This window comes from Vicugna pacos, chromosome 1, assembly GCF_048564905.1.
Source record: "Vicugna pacos chromosome 1, VicPac4, whole genome shotgun sequence".
Classification (NCBI taxonomy): domain Eukaryota; kingdom Metazoa; phylum Chordata; class Mammalia; order Artiodactyla; family Camelidae; genus Vicugna; species Vicugna pacos.
The window spans coordinates 108,203,467-108,222,655 of NC_132987.1; the positions used below are offsets into that span (position 1 = coordinate 108,203,467).

The 19,189-nt window shown below is 39.6% G+C and overlaps 1 protein-coding gene across 6 annotated transcripts in view; it reads right to left on the reverse strand.

The window, feature by feature from the left end:
• Positions 1-19,189, reverse strand: part of APP (amyloid beta precursor protein) — a 257,769-nt gene that overhangs the window by 75,413 nt on the left and 163,167 nt on the right. For all 6 annotated transcript variants that reach the window (XM_015248674.3, XM_006215213.4, XM_015248673.3 and 3 more), the window contains 3 exons: positions 9,322-9,455; positions 3,285-3,359; positions 2,410-2,568 (listed from right to left, as the gene is read on the reverse strand). In XM_015248674.3, coding sequence (XP_015104160.1) covers positions 2,410-2,568; positions 3,285-3,359; positions 9,322-9,455 — 368 coding nt within the window. The remainder of the gene's footprint in view (positions 1-2,409; positions 2,569-3,284; positions 3,360-9,321; positions 9,456-19,189) is intronic.

Here is a 19,189-nt window from a genome sequence, read left to right on the forward strand (position 1 = left end):
AGGCGTGAGAATATGGAAAGATGAAGGTGGCTGGTGGTCACAGGAAAGAGTACTGGAGAGAAAGGAGTTGCTCGGAGAGAGAACCCAGAGATTTTCAGATAATGCCCTATGAGAGTGTAGCTTATAACCAATGCATGCTCCTGAAAAAAATTGAGGCCACAGGAAAAAAAATTATCCAAAAGGATTTGAGGTAACAGGATTTGGTGTTCGTACAGAGTCAAGAATAGTACCTGTTCCCACCATTCAAACATCCAGAGTAACTCAACACTCACGGTAGATTACTCAGAAGCATCTTCCTTCAGTATTGGGGAACAACTAGCTACAGGCTGGTAACTGCTCTGTTTCCACGTAATTTAACTGCATTACAGCACAAAGCTCAAGCACAGTTACAGGTATAATGTACAACAATATCCAGCGCTCAACTCTGTCTGACAGCCAGTGAAAAAATTCCAAAGGTTCAGAAATTAAGTAAAGATACGGAAGATAGGAAACAAACAAACAAAAATCCAGATTGAACTTCCAGATAGGAAAACTATAATGTATGACCTAAAAAACAGCCAGATGGGCTTAATGGCAGACTGAAATACACCAGGGCACCTCATCATCAAATTGGTCAAAACTAAGGATACAGAAAAGGCCCTAAAAGCAGCCAGATTTAAAAAAGACACGTTATTTACAGAGACATAAAGAAAAGGATGATATCAGTATTCTTGTTGGAAACAATGCAAATAAGAAGACAATGGAGCATCATCACTAAAGTAGATGAAGAAAAAAATTTCATCCCAGAATTCTGTCCCAGTAAAAATGTCTTTCAAAACAAAGGTGAAATAAGGATATTTTCAGACATAGCTAAGAAAAAGGAATTCTTTATTAATCTGAATGCATTAAAAAATTTTAAAGAAGTCCTCTGGGTAGAAGAAAAATGATTCCAGATGGATTTACATCAAAAATGAAGAACACCAGAGATGGTAGCTATATAGGCAAATAAATATTTTTATTATTTAAAACTCTTTAAAAGATAATTATTTAAAAAATAACAATAATGTAGTATGGAAAAAAGTATGACAAAAAGAGCCTAAAGGTTAGGAAAGGGGAAATGAAAGTACTGTATTGTAAGATTCTTGTAATATTAGGGAGATGGTATAACATCATTTGTACTGGTGTGATGTCATTGTGAGAAGTTAAAAACGTTTCCTTCACCAAAATAATAAAGAGTTAACACTAAGAACCAACAAAGGACAAAAAATAGGATCATAAAAAGTATTCAATTAATCCAAGAGGTGGCTGAAATAAAAAGAAAACAAAGGGAACACAGAACAGATGGGACAAACAGAAAATAAACAGCAAGATGATCGATTCAGACATAATCATATCAATAACTTCATTAAATGGTCTTTTCAATGAAAGGGCAAGACCCAAGTTTATGCTACCTACAAGAAATGTACTTCAAATATAAAAATGAAAAAGTGAAACAAAAGCATAAGGATGGATACATGATACACTATGGTACATTAATCAAAAGAAAGCTTAATTAATATCAGATATAGCAATTTTAGAACAAAATATGTTACTAGGGATAACAAGAAGGTCATTTCCTAATGATAAGGGGGAGGGGGTGAGAAAGGACATAACAAGACTGAATGCTTATGCACCTAAAAACAGAGCCTTAAAATACACAAAGCCAAAGCTCACGGCATCACGTGAGAGAGACCAACCCACAATTACAGTCAGAGATTTCAACACCCTTCACCCAATAACGGATAGGACAAGTAGACATAATGTACACACTCTCTGAATGTTCCTTACATCCAAAGTAAGCTCTCCCATGAAGCCTCACTGAGAAGATCTGTGCTCGCACTGCTTGGTACGCCTTTCAGGGCATTTGTCACTGAACACCACAAATACGCCCCCTTGCTGTGGACTAAAGCATGACTGAATAGGGCTCCTATCCCCAGAGAATGTGGCTCCTGCTCTGAGCAGGAAACCTGAGTTCTAGTGCCTGTTATTCTACTAAAAAGCCTTATGAGCTGGCCGGATCTCAGCTTTCTTGACCCCATTTACATCACATGAAGAGACGGCTGGGCTAGGTTACAGCTAAAGTCCTTCCAGCTTCGGGTGGTTCCCTGACTTCAACTGTACCGTGAACTGTCACCACCGCAGGTGTATCAACTCTTGCACTGTGAGTCCTTGGGAAGGTGGGACTGTCTATTGCACAGAGACGGTCCTCTGGAGGCAGCTGCCCTGTGACCTTTAACCTTCCAGATAAAAAGGACTGAGGTTGAACCTGTGAATAACGGTGCTCCTGGCATTTCTCCAGATTTCTTTCTTATGGGCTCAGTCCCCAGAACCCCCACACCTGTTGTCTGTGCTGTGCCCTGAGCTGCGCAGGGAAGCCTTGGCGGGACTCACCCGAGGGGGAACGGCCTGCAGAGCGGTAATGTAATTCTCCAGGGCCAGCCGGCGGCGGTCATTGAGCATGGCCTCCACCCGCGCCATGTGCGTCTCCACCAGCTGCTGTCTCTCGTTGGCCGCTTCCTGCTCCAGAGATTCCACCTTCTCCTGGAAATGCTGCCCTCACAAACACAGGCACAGGTCAGTCGGGGACCAGACAAACAGGATGGGGCAGCAAACTCAAGTCTTTTCAAAGGGATACCATATTTTGCTTTACTCAAAGACTTCAGTCATTCCAACATTTCTGACTTAATTCATCCTGTTTCATGAGTTACCCTCCCTTCTCTGCTTTCCATCTCCAGACCAAATTTCTCAATATAAATCATGCTATACAGCCTCTGAAAACAGCCTGGACTACGACAACGTAGGATGCATTTATGTATTCTTCAAACTCGAAATTACATGCATATTTCAACAGTCCCTCTCTTATTCAAAGCACTTTAAGAAAATAACCATGATAATCTCAGGGTTTACTTAAGGGAATTCTGAGAGGGCTTCCAGGCAAAAATTCAAATTAGCATGTAAATTTGCCATGGGGGAGAAGTAGCAGAAGGTAACAAAAGCCAAAAAAGATGTATTACTGATAAAAAGTAGACTTTACATAACAATATGAGTTTTATATAAATGAGTTATAACTTGAGCTAATTGGGAGCAAAATATGAGGGTGGGGTTTAAGCAATGGAATTACTAGACAATAATGAGCTATAGTGCAAGTTGTGGGAAATAAGAACAATCATGCATGAGGTTCCAGCAGATGCTGGAAAAGGTGGATGCACTTGATAAACAAGGGATGCTGGCGTGTGCTGCTTAGAGGAGACGGGCTCAGGATTTACCTGGATAACGGCTTTCTTATCAGCTTTAGGCAAGTTCTTGGCTTGACGCTCTGCCTCTTCCCATTCTCTCATGACCTACAAAACAAGGACCTCATTTAAATTTAAAACCATCAGTTCTTTTTTTCAAATCTAGATTTAGTGAGATAGACTGCTGTGTTCTTCTTCTATACTTGACATTTTAAACATTAAAGATGCTCACATTCCATTCCTATCTCAATAATATTTGACCTCCCACCAAGATGTAAATAATCTATCACAGCAGTACATTAAACACACACGTTCATGTTTATTACAGGCATGTGGCCCTCTACAACAAAGTTCGCCTTTTTATTTTCCTGAGAAATGGCTGAAAGTCATTTTATTTGATGTGTACAAATGTCAACGGTTCATAAAAGGCATATATTTCCTGGACAAGGTTTTCCAACATTAAAATTCAATATGCTGGCTTCAGTCTTTTGTGAAAGCAAGTTATACAATTTCAGACTGTATACTTTTCAAACAGTATGAAGAGGGGAAAATCATATATAACATTTTACACATGTGTACACACACCGTGGACACAATGCCAAAAAGAAGTACCACTGGAGGAAGGAAAAGGAGACTTCTGTTGTCAGAAATCCCAAGATCCACTGCACTGAAAAGCGTGGGCAATAAGACCCCTTTGATTACCAACTTGGTCACATTAGAAGCTTCTGATTGCCAATTCGCATCACAAATGGCAAAGAATACTCCAAATCCTTTCAGAAATTCCAAGAGAGTACAAACTATAATGTTCTGAACGTAGCGAAAGCATTCCCGGGCAAATAACACTAATTCAGTAACCAGGCGCATCCGTTTTGTAGGAAAATAAGGCTTCCTCCCCCTCTCATCTATGATGTTCACTCACGATTTCTCTAGAGAAGTTTACTCACTGATCTGAATGCAAAGAGGAAAAGTCCACAGCTGTGCATGTTGTTGAGAAAGGAAACAGATTCTTACCACCTACAGCATCCTTTTCAAGCATTACTACTCCCTGACAAATTGAGTTTTTTTAAATGCAGCTTGTACCTAAGCTAGGTAATGTAAAGGACAGAAAGTTCCAGTAAGCAAAATAATGGTCTGTTGACAGCTGTGTACTTACATACTTTGTGGACACACGAAGCACAAGAGAACTTGATTTCTATACCAAAAGAGCCTGTTATTTATAGGTGTTTAGTCCTACAGAATAGATTTTTTTCTGACATCCTTCAAGATTGCAAAAAAAGAGGCTTGGAATAAAAAAAACTATTGATAGAGAATTCTATGAGAATGCATATCGAATCATCATGTCAGTTTTTAATTAGATACTTTATCGTCTATTAGCATTGATTCGTTGCATAAAAGACAAGCTTCCCCGTGTTGTTTTCAGGAAATTATGGAGGAGAAAGAATGGAATGAATTTTCAAGGGAAGAGCATTTAAAAAATAACCTCACACGTTTACAGCAAAATTGGGGAAGATGCCTGGCTGCTATGAACAAGAACAGAATAGAGAAGTAAAGAAGCATTTGCCCCCGATGCTTTGCTGGCTCGGGGAGTTAAGAAAGGGCGCCTGTGAGATGAGGGCTACTGAAGCTACTTTTGCTTTCTACACGAGATACGCCTTGCAATAAGAATACTTCCATTTCCTGCTTTGAGAACGTTCACAGTGGTGGCATTCTACCATGAATTCTTCAGGCAAGCAGTCTCAGAATTAGTTTGAGAGAGAAGTGCCATGTCTTACTGGAATGTGCAAAACGGACTTTCCTCATAACACGTACATTTTCACCATCTCCCGTTGTATATTCAGAACGTGGGCTCTCAGCGTTGAGCTGAAATCCACGGAATAATGAAGGAGACTGATTTGGCTCATGAAGTGAAAATAAGCAGTCCTCTAGAAATGAAATAAAATTTCGATTCTCAGCGCAATTTATTAATTTCCTACACCCTTGCAAAGAAAACAGTTCACCTACACCATCACACTAGGCCTAGCAGATAATAGATCACTGCTGACCTGCTAAACACCAGCTCCAGTATTAAGAGCTTTATAAAATCTGTCTTGTTTAATTGATTCCTCACATCAGCCTGTGAGAATCCGCATGGCTATCTGTCCCCACTTGACGGACCAGGTTAAGTTTCCTGCTCAGAGTCATGCAGGAAAAAAATGGAGCAGGAAGGATATGAATCGCGATCTCTGTGGCTCCAAAGACCATGCTTTTGTCCCCTGTGGCCAAGTGTGCCAGGATAAAACGGCAAACCCGACAGGTGAGCTACGTTTATGTATACTTGGTGACAGGAGAAAAGGCTGTTCCTAAGATGCTGACGCTTCTCTTAAAAATGATATGTTTAGAGAAAGGTCAACTTCCACTCTGAAGAACCATATTTTAAGGATATGTTAAAACTGTTAAAATCCCATATGTAATAGAAGATTAGTTGGATTCTTTTATTTGCTAGATACCATTCATAACACAGAGCAACATAAATCTACAAGTTAAGAGTTATTACCAGCCTCAACAACGCCTAATACCAAAAAAACCCCAAATCCTCTGTATTTGGAAGAAAACAAATAATAACGAAAACTACAATAAAAATCATTTTAAAAGACTAAAATTTTTAAATTAAAAAACTCTCAGGATCTGGACTTTGCAGAAGCCCCATAAAGTCCGATAAAGCAATTTTCCACTGCGTGCACAAAAGTGTCTGTATCATCCAGATTTATGGATCTTCAAAGACTTGGCTGTTTCACGTGGGGAATATGACAATTAGTACAGAGAGATTTAAAAGGCAGGCAAGTTCAAAGTCAAACAATCTCCAGTACTCAGTACCAGAGATCATGATGATAAATGTTGATCCCAGGCATCTCCCTTTCCTATCATCACTGGAATCTAACAGACAACATTCTCTGCTCCAGGACAACAACCTTTAAATTATCTCAGATAATAGGTAATGACTGAAAAGATGAAGAACGTCCATCAAAACACATCTGAGCTAAGTCATGGTTTATGTAGATGTGCTAAAATAAAATTAAGCCACTATTCTAGGAAAGATCTGTAATATCTGAAACAGAGTATTTGAAATTAGTTTTATTAATAGAATCAAAACGACCAATAAATACTGGAAAAAAATTCAGGTTTTATATTTTTAAAAAATATAATGACTAAGTGGGTTCAAGACAGAAATGCAAGGTTAGTAAGATGCCTTATATAAACTTACAGGGACGAAACGCTTACAATCCGGCTGGAGGGATAAAACTGGTGGGCAAACATTTAGAGTTAAATGCAAAGGGCGATGGCTGCTTGTCCTGTTCTGAGGATTATGTGACTATAGCGAATGGCTGAGATTTGCAGATGTGAAGGAGAGTGGGAGGGTATTTCCAGAGATCAAGGCTGAGAGCAAAGGGAAGTCCAAGATGAGTTCAGCACACGCTGAGCAGAGTGTGATGATGCACAAATGACAATGCCAGTAGTCAGGAACACAGGTGGGAGAGGAAGGAGGGAGCCTGGCGTCGAGGTGTTGGGGGTTCGGGTGAGGGGGCAGGCACCAGAAATGCCATGCTGAGCATTCAGTGCTTTTTTGGTTATTATTCTTTCGGGGGGCTTCATTGCCCCACAAATGGATTTTGAGGGCAATGAGGGTTCTGAAAGCTTCAGAAACAAGCAGTGAAATAGGATTTAAGTCCGAAAGATGTGTTTTCAGTGGGGGATAAGTATGGCGGCTGACAGTCATCCTATGCTTTCTTTTTTTAAAAAAAATTTTTAATGTATTTTTATTGAAGTATATTCAGTTTACAATGTTTGTTTGGGGGTAGGGGGTGGGAAGGGATAAATTGGGAGTTCAAGATTTGCAGATACTAACTACTATATATAAAATAGACAAACAACAAATTTATACTGTACAGCACAGGGAACTATACTCGATATATTGTCATAACCTATAATTAAAAAATATGAAAACGAATATATATATGCTCCTAAATGACTGAAGTATTGTGCTGTAGACCAGAAATTGACACACCATTGTAAACCGACTATGCTTTCTTAACAGTGACGATCTATCAGCTTGTGTCTTTCCTGAAGAAAACTCCTGTTTTTCAAAAGAACTGGCTTCAGGTGAAACCTCACTATTCCAGTCTAGCTAGCTTTCTAGTTCAACTCTGAAGTCCAACTTTTAAGTTCTCATCACGGGCAATAACTAGAACTGTACATTATATTCCAGAGCCAAAGTACTGAAATTAGAAGGTTTTATTCCCTTTAGTGTTATGATTCCTAAGTAGTTCCAAGTATTGTGGTCACTCATCTTTAAAAAAAAAAAAAAGGAATTATGTCTTTTTAGATACAGTAGTAGTTCTATGCTTAAATACAGGTTTCATTATTAGTTAGGTATGGTGAAGCCAACAGATCATGAGAAAGCTGCCACTGAAAAGACTATTATTCACAGTTCCCAAGAGGAGGTGGCATGTCATGCCATGAGGGGGGCACCCGGGGAAGCACCAGGGTCAGTCAGGAGGCAAGAGGCAGTGAAGGAAAACCGTGGGCAGGAGCCTTTATTGTGGTTTTGCGAGAAGGAACGTGCAAGGCAGGGTAAGCAGGCTGAGTGGGTTTAAGGATTGAGTCGTTTGAAAAATTCTGGTGGGCTCTGGGGTATAAGGGTTGTCTCTAGTTGTCTGGTACCTAGCCTTGGGGTGAGTGGGGCAGGTGGATAGTAGGCAGAAGTTTAAGAGAGTGATAAAAAAGGTATTCGGGGGATATGAGCTTTGGTGGGTTGGTACGTGAAAGGTCAGCTTGCAGACCAGTCATTCCATATCTCTAAGAATTGGCCAATCCCGGGAGCGACAATCTGCCTGGGGTTAGTGAGGTCTCAGATGTCAAATCATCAGAAAATAAAAAGGTATCATTAATGTAATCTGTTAAATGATTATTATTATTATTTATGATCTTAGAAAAAATATGGCAGACTCTTTCATGAATCTTGGTTAGAGCTAATCATGAGAACTTTCAAGTATCCGTGCTAAGTATGACAAAAGTCAGTTACACCCTCTGATGTTTACACACAATATTAACACCAAAAAAGAGTGGTTGACTTTAATCTGAGATCTTTCTTCATTCACTCATGTATGAGTCCTTGAATCTGACTTTTCCTATTGTTTCTTCATGTTCACTCTTAAGGGTAGAAACGACGAGCTGGAACAGTGACTGGCAAGTAAGCGCTGGATACATATTTGTTGAATGAATAAATGAATGAAGAATCTGAGAAAGGGCTAAAATTCTCAGTATGACCTATCTTTAATACAACATGCAGCACCTCGTAGCAGGCATAGCTTAAGGTGAGTTGATATTATTACATGTAAATTAGCAGTGTTTTCAACATAACATATTTTTCAATTTGTTTCATAAACAACGTGATTAAAACAAAACAGGATTTGGTGGGAAGGGTATAGCTCAGTGGCAGAGCACATGCTTAGCATTCATGAGGTCCTGGGTTCAATCCCCAGTACCTCTTTTAAGATAAAAATAAATTAAAAAACTTTATTACCCTCCCCTCCCCAAAACAGGGTTTGTAGCACAATGTAGTGAAAACAGCATTGTTCTAGGAGCAAGAAAGGCTTGGGTTCCAAACGCCTCTTTGTGTTCCTTACATTCCTTTTTTTCTAGAGTGGGAAGCCAAACCCTTAAACCTTTATTACATTACCTATCATTCATGGGACCAGATGAAATGATCATGATGGTTCACTTTGGTTTTAAGTGCCTCCGGCCCCATGAATTAACTTTGTAAGAAATTTTAGGATCAAAGTTTTAATAATCTGGCATTTAATACAAAAATAATCATCTTTACTAAGGAACATTTGAAGAGATCTTAATTTACAACACCATGGTTACAGGACTACCCTAAACACAGAGTGACCAAACCACCAAGAAAGGTGTAGGTCTAGCTTCATTTGTGCTTACAAAATCTTACTTACTCACTTTCCTGAATTTCTCCTCGGGGGCATGTTCAAGACAAAAAGCCCCAGATCGGTGCTGAAGGATGGAAAGTCACATTTACCTGGGACATTCGCTCACGGTGCTTGGCTTCCAGCCTCTCTTTGGCTTTCTGGAAATGGGCGTGTTCATTCTCATCTCCAGGTGTCTCGAGATACTTGTCAACGGCGTCAGGGGTGCTGGCTGCTGTTGTAGGAACTGTGAAGTAGAAGAAAAGGAGGTTTGAGAAGGGTGACAGAATTTCCAGGCATCTCCAAAAAAAGCCCTTTTTTTCCGTTTATTCCAGAACAAAGAATTTAGTAAAGCAGCACACACACACAAGATGTTAATGCTGTTCAGGAGAACATAAGACATTTCGCAGCACAGTAGGGATATCTTTCACCCTTTTTGAAGAGAGGGTGAAGGAAAATCTTGAACACAGTCCATTTTGTGACTACAGTATTATATTTAAAATTTTCTGCAAAACAAGCTTGCACAGCACAAAAACAGTCGGTGTTTCATATAGACATGTTGTATCAAATCCCTCTGCTTTGATGGATTGTTAATAATCTTGAAAGTAAATGGTGGTATCAAGACCACATCTTAAGATTCCTGCAAAAATCAAAGAAATCTGGAAATCAGCCTGTTGCAGAATAACTGCACCTCAGAGTAAAGATAAATCCTACACTACGTATTTTAGATACCTGGTGAGAAAGTAGTTGAAACACTACTAAAAAACTCATAAATGTCAATAAATTCATTCTTGGAATCACAAAAGGACCTTTCTGCCTTCACAAATTTGGTAATAGTCAACCAATTCATTATACTAGTTGTCAAAAAGAAAGTGATTCCTATTTTAAATTCCACGAATATTGCTGAACAATATTACTGAGCTGCAACATATACTGCTATATTATGTGGAAAAATAAACACTCATAAAATTGAAGAGTGTTCTATAAAGCAAAAATGTCTTAAACGCATGAGCCGAGTAAATTAGAATGCCTATACCAGCAGATTTTACAAAATATCAGTAATCACTACTGAGATTTCAGAGCATTTATGAGCTTATTTAAATAAGGCTAATGTGAAAAGAAAAGATTTTGATTTAAATAAGAAAGTATGTTCAACCAAAAAAATGAAATTAGGTGTTTTCACTACGTTCTCAGGTCCAATCAATTTAAGCGTTTTATTCAAAAGATAATTCAACTATCACCAATGTTTTCAGTATTCTTCACTAATCTTAGCTAATTACTTGACTATTATATTTGAGATATAATATCCCAAAAAGAACTTACATGAGAAGAATTAATTGCTAGCTCATTTTGAAACTAAATAGTAAGATAAATGTCTTTTATACATGTTTCAAGAAAATATCTGCAGTGTTCCCTATCTAAAGGCTCCAAGACTTGAACACAAACAAGACTTTCTTGTTACATAGTAATGAATTTAATCTTAAAGAGAAATATTCATTCTGATTTCTTCCCTTCTACTTCGATCACTCTTTGATAATTATTTAAAAAAAATAAAAGCAGTTTAGCTTTTACTAGTCAATCCAGATATTGCTCTGAAGAGGAAGGAAGAGGGCAAGGCATATTCCTGGATTTGTTTTTTCAAAACACCAGGGGGTTTTGAGTCAGTGGATGTGGGATGGGCACAGGACATACATATTGAAAGACATCTGCCCCAGTCATCTGTGTAACAGACAAGGCAGTGTATATTTCACCAGCACAAGGAAGAAAGGATGGAGCTTGAGCTGTGTAATCAGGCACACGTTGACTTCAATCTTGCCTTGATTTCAGTCTTTCTCAGACTAGCTTTGACCCAGAGCAAGTAACTTAAGCATTCTGTGTTCCCATTTATTCATCTATCAAGTGGGGTGGTAACGTGCCAATATACTAGGAGTGCTGGGAAAATGAGATGCCACATCATGTGCTCGTCATCCTGCAGAAAGGGTGGCACACGGCACTTCATTCATTTTAGGACCCTTCCCTCCTCCTTTGCTCATTATTATGTCCTAGTTCAGGTCTTCGAGCTTATGCTAACCATAGGAAAAACCAGCTACTTTTATTTCACATCCACTGAAAATGAATCACGCACAGGACCATGCAGTACCATGGATAGGAAATGTGATATTAATTTTTCTAAGACATCTTCAGTATGAACCACATAAAAGGCTGAAATCACTGAAAATGTGTCCTTAATTTTTAAGACTAAAAAAAAATTTTCAATTAAAATTTTTGTTTGTTGAAAAAGGTAAATTTTTTTGCATAAACTCAATCAATATGCATGTTTTTTAAGTTAATCATTTCCCAACTTGAAATGGAGGTGATATTTACCATTTTAAATTTGTTTCCCATGATTTTAATTATTTTCTCATCTTTACAGGTAGAGCTCATGGGAGAACTAGTTAAGTCCTTTTGGCACAGTACAATCTGGCAGGATGACATAATTAGGTAAACCATATTTCACATTTTGAACAAACGAAAATGTATAAATTTTGGGGGGCTATATTCACTGGTCAAGATAGCCGTCCACTGTAAGTTGTTATAACCGTAGCATGGTGCCCTCTTTGGAAAACTGAAAATGTGAAAGTTTTTATACATGTAGGAAGAAGGTTCTCCAACTCAAGATTTTCTCCAGTTCTTATGATTTGCAAATCTACTGTTTTATGGAAACACAAAAATCTGAGTCACTATAATCTCATTAGTTTAAGTTGAAATGTAGCTTTGAATTATTAAGAATAAAAGAATAATAAAAGAAATGAGCATGCAAGGTATATTTAACAGGATTAAGAATATTTTACCCAGGATGGAAAGGGGGTGGGAAGGGGATAAATCGGGAGTTTGAGAGTTGAAGATACTGACTACTATATAAAAAATAGATAAACAACAAGTTTTTTCCATATAGCACAGGGAACTATATTCAATATCCTACAGTAACCGATAATGAAAAAAAATGAAAACGAATATATGTATGTATGTGTATGATTAAAACATTACGCTGTACATGAGAAATTGACACAACATTGTAAATTGACTATACTTCAATTTAAAAAAAAGAATATGTTAAGTATTGAAACTTATTTTTTAGGAACAAAGAAATGAATACAAATCCTGTATTACAGATTTATGCCATTTAACCAAGAAATATTTCTTAGTAAATCTTTGTTAGTGGCCTCTGAGACTTCCTTTAGTTGAGGACTTTAAGAGAAGCTGTCTCTCTCTTAATCTTTAATTCAAACTTTTTAGTCATTCATACAAATCCTCCATCTCAATTAGTGTAAGTAATTGAAAATTTCCTCTATTCATACCAATCAGCAAACCAGATCACTGTCCAGTGAAGGAGCTAACGATGATGCTGCATCTTGATATCTGTAAATGAATGTAGTATTTTATTATCACTGGCTCGCAGTTGGTGAGCAGAAAAGGAGAGAACCTTTTGGGGGGGGAACTTGGACAACAGACATTTATTTCTCATTGATCTAGAGACTTGGAAGTCAAGATCAAGGTTCTGGTTGATTCAGTTCTTGTTTTTTTAATTGAAATACAGCTGATTGACAATATTGTGTTAGTTTCAGGTGTACAGCAAAGTGATTGAATTATATATATATATACATACACTTTTCAGATTGTTTTCCATTATAGGTTATCACAAGATGTGGAATAGAGTTAAGGGGAGAACATTTCAAGTAGGAGTTTGTACAGACAGCTCAGCTTCTATTTCCCCAGTTTTCCTACATCCTATAGACGTGGTCACACCAGGACTGGCTGCCACTCTGTGATCAAGTCCATGGTCGGTCAGAGACCTGACAACCAGGAATGGTGGGCAGGGGCGGGAAGCCTGTGCCCTAAGGCCCCTGCCCTTCAAGTGCTTCCTTGTGGGAGAGGAGCGGCTCGGGGAACGTCAGGTGTGTTCCAGAGCACACAGGACCAGGAACGTCAGGTATCTCCCAAGTCACTTAAAACACTAACCACTTAGAAAGGAGAACCAGCCTGTCCTTCGGAGGTCATATTTATTTATTTAAATTTTATTTTTTTATTGAACTGTAGTAAGCTAGAATGGAAAAGAATCTGAAAAAAAAAAGTGTTACAGGAAGGTTTATCTCAGTTGTGTTTTTGAAACTACCACTGATCAGTTACCCTGTTCGGAGACCTCTGAGGTGCCTTAGAAACAGAGATACAGGCTCCAGTTTCCAGGTTGGCCAAATCAGAATAGCCTCCATTCATTAGCGCCCACTGCCCCAGGCACTTTACAGGTGTTCTCATTTAACAGGTGGGGGAAGAAAACATTACCCTATTACCTTTACTGTGCAGAAAGGAAAGCCTATCATTTGACCTACACTCCCATCCCCAGATACACACACAGAAGTCTGGATTTAGGTCCAGCAGGCGGAGGCTATAAAGTTACTATTTAGAGCAGTCGGGGCCAATCCAGCGACACGTCTGGGGTACTGGAAAGGGTTTGGTTTGTTAAGGAACAACCTGTCTTGGCAAAAGATATGCTTCCTTATGATAACCGTCAGTCTGCTTTCTACCAAATATTTCCCTGCCCTGAATGCTATCTGGTAAATGACTTCTAACCAGCACTCAGCAGCCGCAGGAGGGTCATGAAACAGGGGTCAGGAGAAAGAGCCCACACAGCTTGAACCTGAATGGTCTGTTAGCCTCCAGCCTTGGCTCAGACACGCTCATCCGCGCCTTTTGCAGGCACGCTCGCTGGGTCTGTTCACCCTCCCACAGAAAATCATACTTAAGACTCAGGGCTAACCATCTCTAGCTCTGGGTTTGGACCTCCAGCTGCCAGATCCTTAGCATCACATGCGTGGGCTTTTAACTTTGAAATGAACTTCAAACTGCTTTTCGTAGTCTGGTCTTATAACAACAAGACATACTCCTTTTAGTACTGAGAATACTGACATAACACCTTTTAGTACTGAGAATACACCCATTCTCAGTATTAAAAGAAATACCATATAAATATAATACCAAACAAAAACACGCAACAGAAGTGCCGTTTCCAGTTATAGCACATGACTGCCTCAAGCTGAACAAACTGCTTCCAAAAACTCAGTGGCATTTCTGCACAATGAATGCTTTCGATATATAAGCCTCATCCTTTTTTTTTTTTTTTCTTTCTGGCAACTCTAGGAGGCCAGAGGTATTTGCAGAGCTGCACAGCAGCTGGGATGTAGACGCTGCTGTCTCCAGTGTACTTGCTCATTTCTTTATTCCTCCATTCGACACATCTTACAGCCCCAAGGACCTGGGAACTTGGTGTCTGGCCGAAACTGATGAGCAAAACAGATCTTTGTCCTGGTGGAATTATATGCTAGTGAGACAAAGCACCACCACCGCACACACACAAAGACAGTAAGAAATCACATTGCTCAAATGTGATCTGTACGGTGGAGGAAAAGAAAAATCGAGCAGGGTTAAGAAGAAACAGGGTTGCCAGGGAAGTGGGGGGAGAGACGGCAGAAGGAAGTAGGTGGCCAGGCTGGGTCTCAATGAGAAGGTGACATTTACACCAAGAGCTGAACTGAAGCCTCACTTCCCAGTTACCTGCTGGAAGAACAGGCAGATGAAGAAATGAGCACAGAGGTCTCTGGAAAATTCCAGGAAGAGCAAGGTCTGTGACCAGAGCTGAGGAAGCGAAGGAGAGAGTAGTGAGAGAGGGAGAAAGGCAATGGGACGGATGACGAAGGGTCTTGGAGCCACGATAAGGACTGGGAAGTTGTTTGGAGGAGAGGAAAAATGGGATGTGACATGTTATAAGAGGATCCTTCTGTCTGCTAAGGGACAAAACAGAAGGAAGGTGATCTTTTGAGAGTGAAAGATGAAGATGAGGATGGTTTGGAAAACTAGCAGGGAGGTTCTCCTGGAAGAAGCCCCCAAAACCCCCACACAGAGACATGGGAAAAAGCACAGATTTGCTCCTTTCTCTCAACCACAAAATGTTTCCTAAACCACAGGCAACCAGATACGAAGGGAAAAATTGTCTTCATGTGTTCGTGAAGGTTCATTTTCAGTTTTGATAATGACACAGCAATGCCTGTCACAACATTTCCACGTCCCATTGTCATCTCCTCTCCTAGGACCAGCTGGAGCTCTATTTCTTGAGGGGGATGGGGATGGTGGGGGAGGGAAGCAGATTTGCTTTCCATTTATTAACAAACCCTGGTGCTGCACCCAATGTCCCTGCCACAAAATACGCCACCATCCTTGGCAACATGACACCAATGAAACATTTTCCTTCCTGCGTCTCCCCTGAGAAAACTCAATCATTTTAAGGGACGTTACTTCAAGATAAGGTAAAGACTGCCATTGTCTTCAGAGGCAATAGAGATGACTTTCTTGGTGCACAAAGAGGACCTCCATATCAGTGACACCATCAAATTTAACTGCAAATGCACCAAACGCTCATTTTAGCTCTGATTCTGTAATTGTAGTGCTCCGTTTCATAGTCAATACTGAAGGCAGGAAGCACGGGGCGTCAAGAGTAGAGGCATCATGAAAAATTGCCCCTATTATTTTGATATTTGTTTGCTTCCTCAATCTCTACGATGATACATAATTTTACGGTTGGATGGGCTCAAGATGCAAAAGGAGAGGTAACTCCACTTTCGAACAGTAACGAGTATGACGGCCTCCCTAAATGGAGGCCCACGACTGGCATTTACTCAGTACACTAATGTTAGATTCTAACAAGAAAATTTGGTCGGTCTCCTTTCATCTGCAAAAAAAGGCCATTTATCTCTATTGCATTGATAACAGAAGATAAAAGTAAATTAAGACCTATACAGCCATTGCCTTGTCATGGAAAATCCTACTTTATACACAGCTAGCAATGCTGTCACACGAAATGGCTGTGATTTATCCGAGAAGTGGCAATGAGGATAATTTATATACAGGGAATATAAACCTGTAAAGAAAGATATGATGTGAAAACTTCATCTCCCAATCTGGCAGAGCTTACAGACTGCCACCCCAACTTTAAAAAAAAATAAAAGAAAACAAAACAAAACAAAACTCTCTCCATGTCTCCAATTGCAAAATAACTAGAATTCTTAATGAATTCTAAACTCAAATATTTATCAAGTTCAAGTTAGAGGAGACATTTATACTGTGAAAATAAAGTTTGTGATCATTGTGGTACCAGACTCGACAAAAAAACCCCCCAAAAAAACAAAGGCACTTTCCCCCGACATGCCCTTGTATCACACTTATTTTATAGTCAATGCAGTCACTGTTGGCAGACTATCAACGCATAGTGTGGACACACGGTGATAAAAATGTAATCTATGCTGTGTTTACTCCAGTCTAGTTAAGCTACATTTCTTTTTTATGTCTTATGGACAAGTACTGATGGGGGAATTTCGTCAGATATGTGAAATGAGCATGAACAAATGAATGCTGGTGATTTTTTCATTAGTATCTATATCCTATTTAGCACAATGCACCAAAATGCAGAAGCAACTGACTAAAAACCATCTGTGAAGTGACAGGGATGGTAACTGGCATCTAGAGTGTCTTCACTATTGGTTATTGTTTTTTGTCAATTTGTTGGAAGCTGCGCTCCACTTCGTTAATGGTGGGTCATGAAGGGATGACCTGCCACAACAGATAAGCTCAAAAAGTCAGAATCTTCAATATCGAAAAAATCAGAATCTTCAGTATCGGCCACTTGCATAGAAACTGTAGCAGTAAAAGTCAGATGGAACTGATAACCTCTATCGTGGTCTTAAGGATAAAATCAATTTCTTTCTACTCTGGCCTTACACAGCAATCTTTCCCTACATTTGTGTATTTTATTTTACATTGTTACTTAATGTACCTACTTGAGTCTCATCACATCGATAAAACTGGAAAGTTATTGAAAGCAGGCTATTTAGTTTACTTTGCTGGTGTCCCTCAAAATATCTTGCTTAGTGCCAGCACATCCCGGGCTCAAAAGTACCAGCTTCATTTAACCAGGGGCTGGCCTGCTGGTCTCTTTTGATAAATAACGTTTTATTGGAACATGGCTGTATCCATCCATTTACCTATTGTCTCAAGCTGCTTTCACACTACAACTGCTGGGTTGAATACTTATCACAGAGATCTTCTGGCCTGCAAAACCTCAACTGACCTCTTACAGAAAAATTTTGCCAACTCTTTTATTAAACTATCTACTTACTTTTCTTCGGAAATAGCTAAAGAATAGAGCATATATGTAACAAACATTTTTTATTGTTCCCAGTAAATGAGCTTTTTTTTTTTTAAACCCTGGCTTGCTGAGCAAATCAATTCTTTTCAATCTCAGGGTTTCACACTATGTTAGCTTGGTGGAAAAAAAAAAACCAATAAAACAAAACATTCTTTTTATCCTGATCACTTCTGGATACCAAAGATGTGGCTTCTCATACATGTCAATGTAATAGATTTCATTGGCATTGATGTGACATGTAATTTAATGCACCACTGCAACTTTTAATGCTTTTAATTGTTTTTAATAATGCTTGGCAGTTTCATAAAAATATCAGTTTTATTAGTATTAGAGATTGAGCTAACAGGAAGCGATATTTGCTATTTCACAATCAGAAGAACAAGTATGATTACAAACAATGGTTCAAGCCTGGCCAAAGACTAGAGGACAGGGCACGGTAGCTCTGTGGCCAAGGTGGCACATTCTATTCAAAGGCCACACAGTGAGTTGTCTATGGTTTGCAAACAGCGAGCTTCGAGGCAACAATCTTAGAACGTGGGGGTGGTGGTTTGGGCCTTATTTGACGTGTTCCAATTCTTTTCATACTCTCTGGAAGTATATTAGTCTGTTCTACTCTGTCTGGGCCGTTCTGATGTGAGCTGAAATCAATCTTTATCCTTTTCCCAATCCTGCACGAGGCCAGACCTACACCTTTGCAGAGGCCCAAGGCCATAAACATGACCTCAAAGTGCATCTTAGACACAAGTGACCTGTGTAGCCAGGATGGCCCTTCTCTAGCACATGCTGGGGTTCTCTGAAACTAAGACGAAACAGACAGAGGAGGCAAACATGCACTTCCAGCCCAGGGGTTTGCTGCTTTGTTTGCTGCTTTATTCTCTAGCGGTGCTTACATTAGAGCAGAAAAACTCAGACCTCTAATACCGGAGTCAGAAAAGCAACAGTACCTCCGCCTTTAACTTGCAACTATTGGGCACTAGGGCTGTGGTCTAACAATTGAGCTTCATAAACAGCTGTTGAGAACTGAAGGTTCTTAACTCCTTCAGTTTATGGAGAGGATACCTGTTCATACCAGCCTGGCTATGTCTGAATCCCATGTCTAAATCACAGGTTCTCAACAGGCGGCCGTTCTGTCTTCCCTGGGGCTGTGGCAAAGTCCAGAGACATTTTTAGTTGCCACAGCTGGGATGGTGCTACTAGCATCTCATGGACAGAGGCCAGAGATGCTGTTTAACGTCCTCCATGCACAGGATGGCACCGCAACAATGAATTCTCTGGCCCCAAATGTCCAGAGTGTTGAGACTGAAAGACCCTGGGTCAGCTGTGGCTTGTGCCACAACTGACTGCAGGTGAAGGCGCCAAAGGTGGGTCACTGGTCATTCTCTCTGACCAGACCTCTTGGTGCAGTCAGCCGACTAGAAATGGGCATGATGCCCTTCGTGAGATGCAGTGCCATTAAGATGTCAGTCTGTTTGGCTTTTGAGATGGAAGCTGATGGGAAGAACACTAGAAAATATTCTCGTGTTTGAAACATAAACTAGTCCATAAATATTTATGTAGTAATTTTACTGTTCACAATGCTTCACCAGGCTGACTGAATGTGAATCTTTTGCATTGTCCAAACCCGAATGGGCAGACACAAAATTCACCTAGGAAGCAACTCAGGTCTCACAAGATTCTTTATCCCAAATGGGAAAGGGATTCAAATCCCTAAGTTTATGAGTAAAAGGAAAACTCTTAGCCTCAAATCT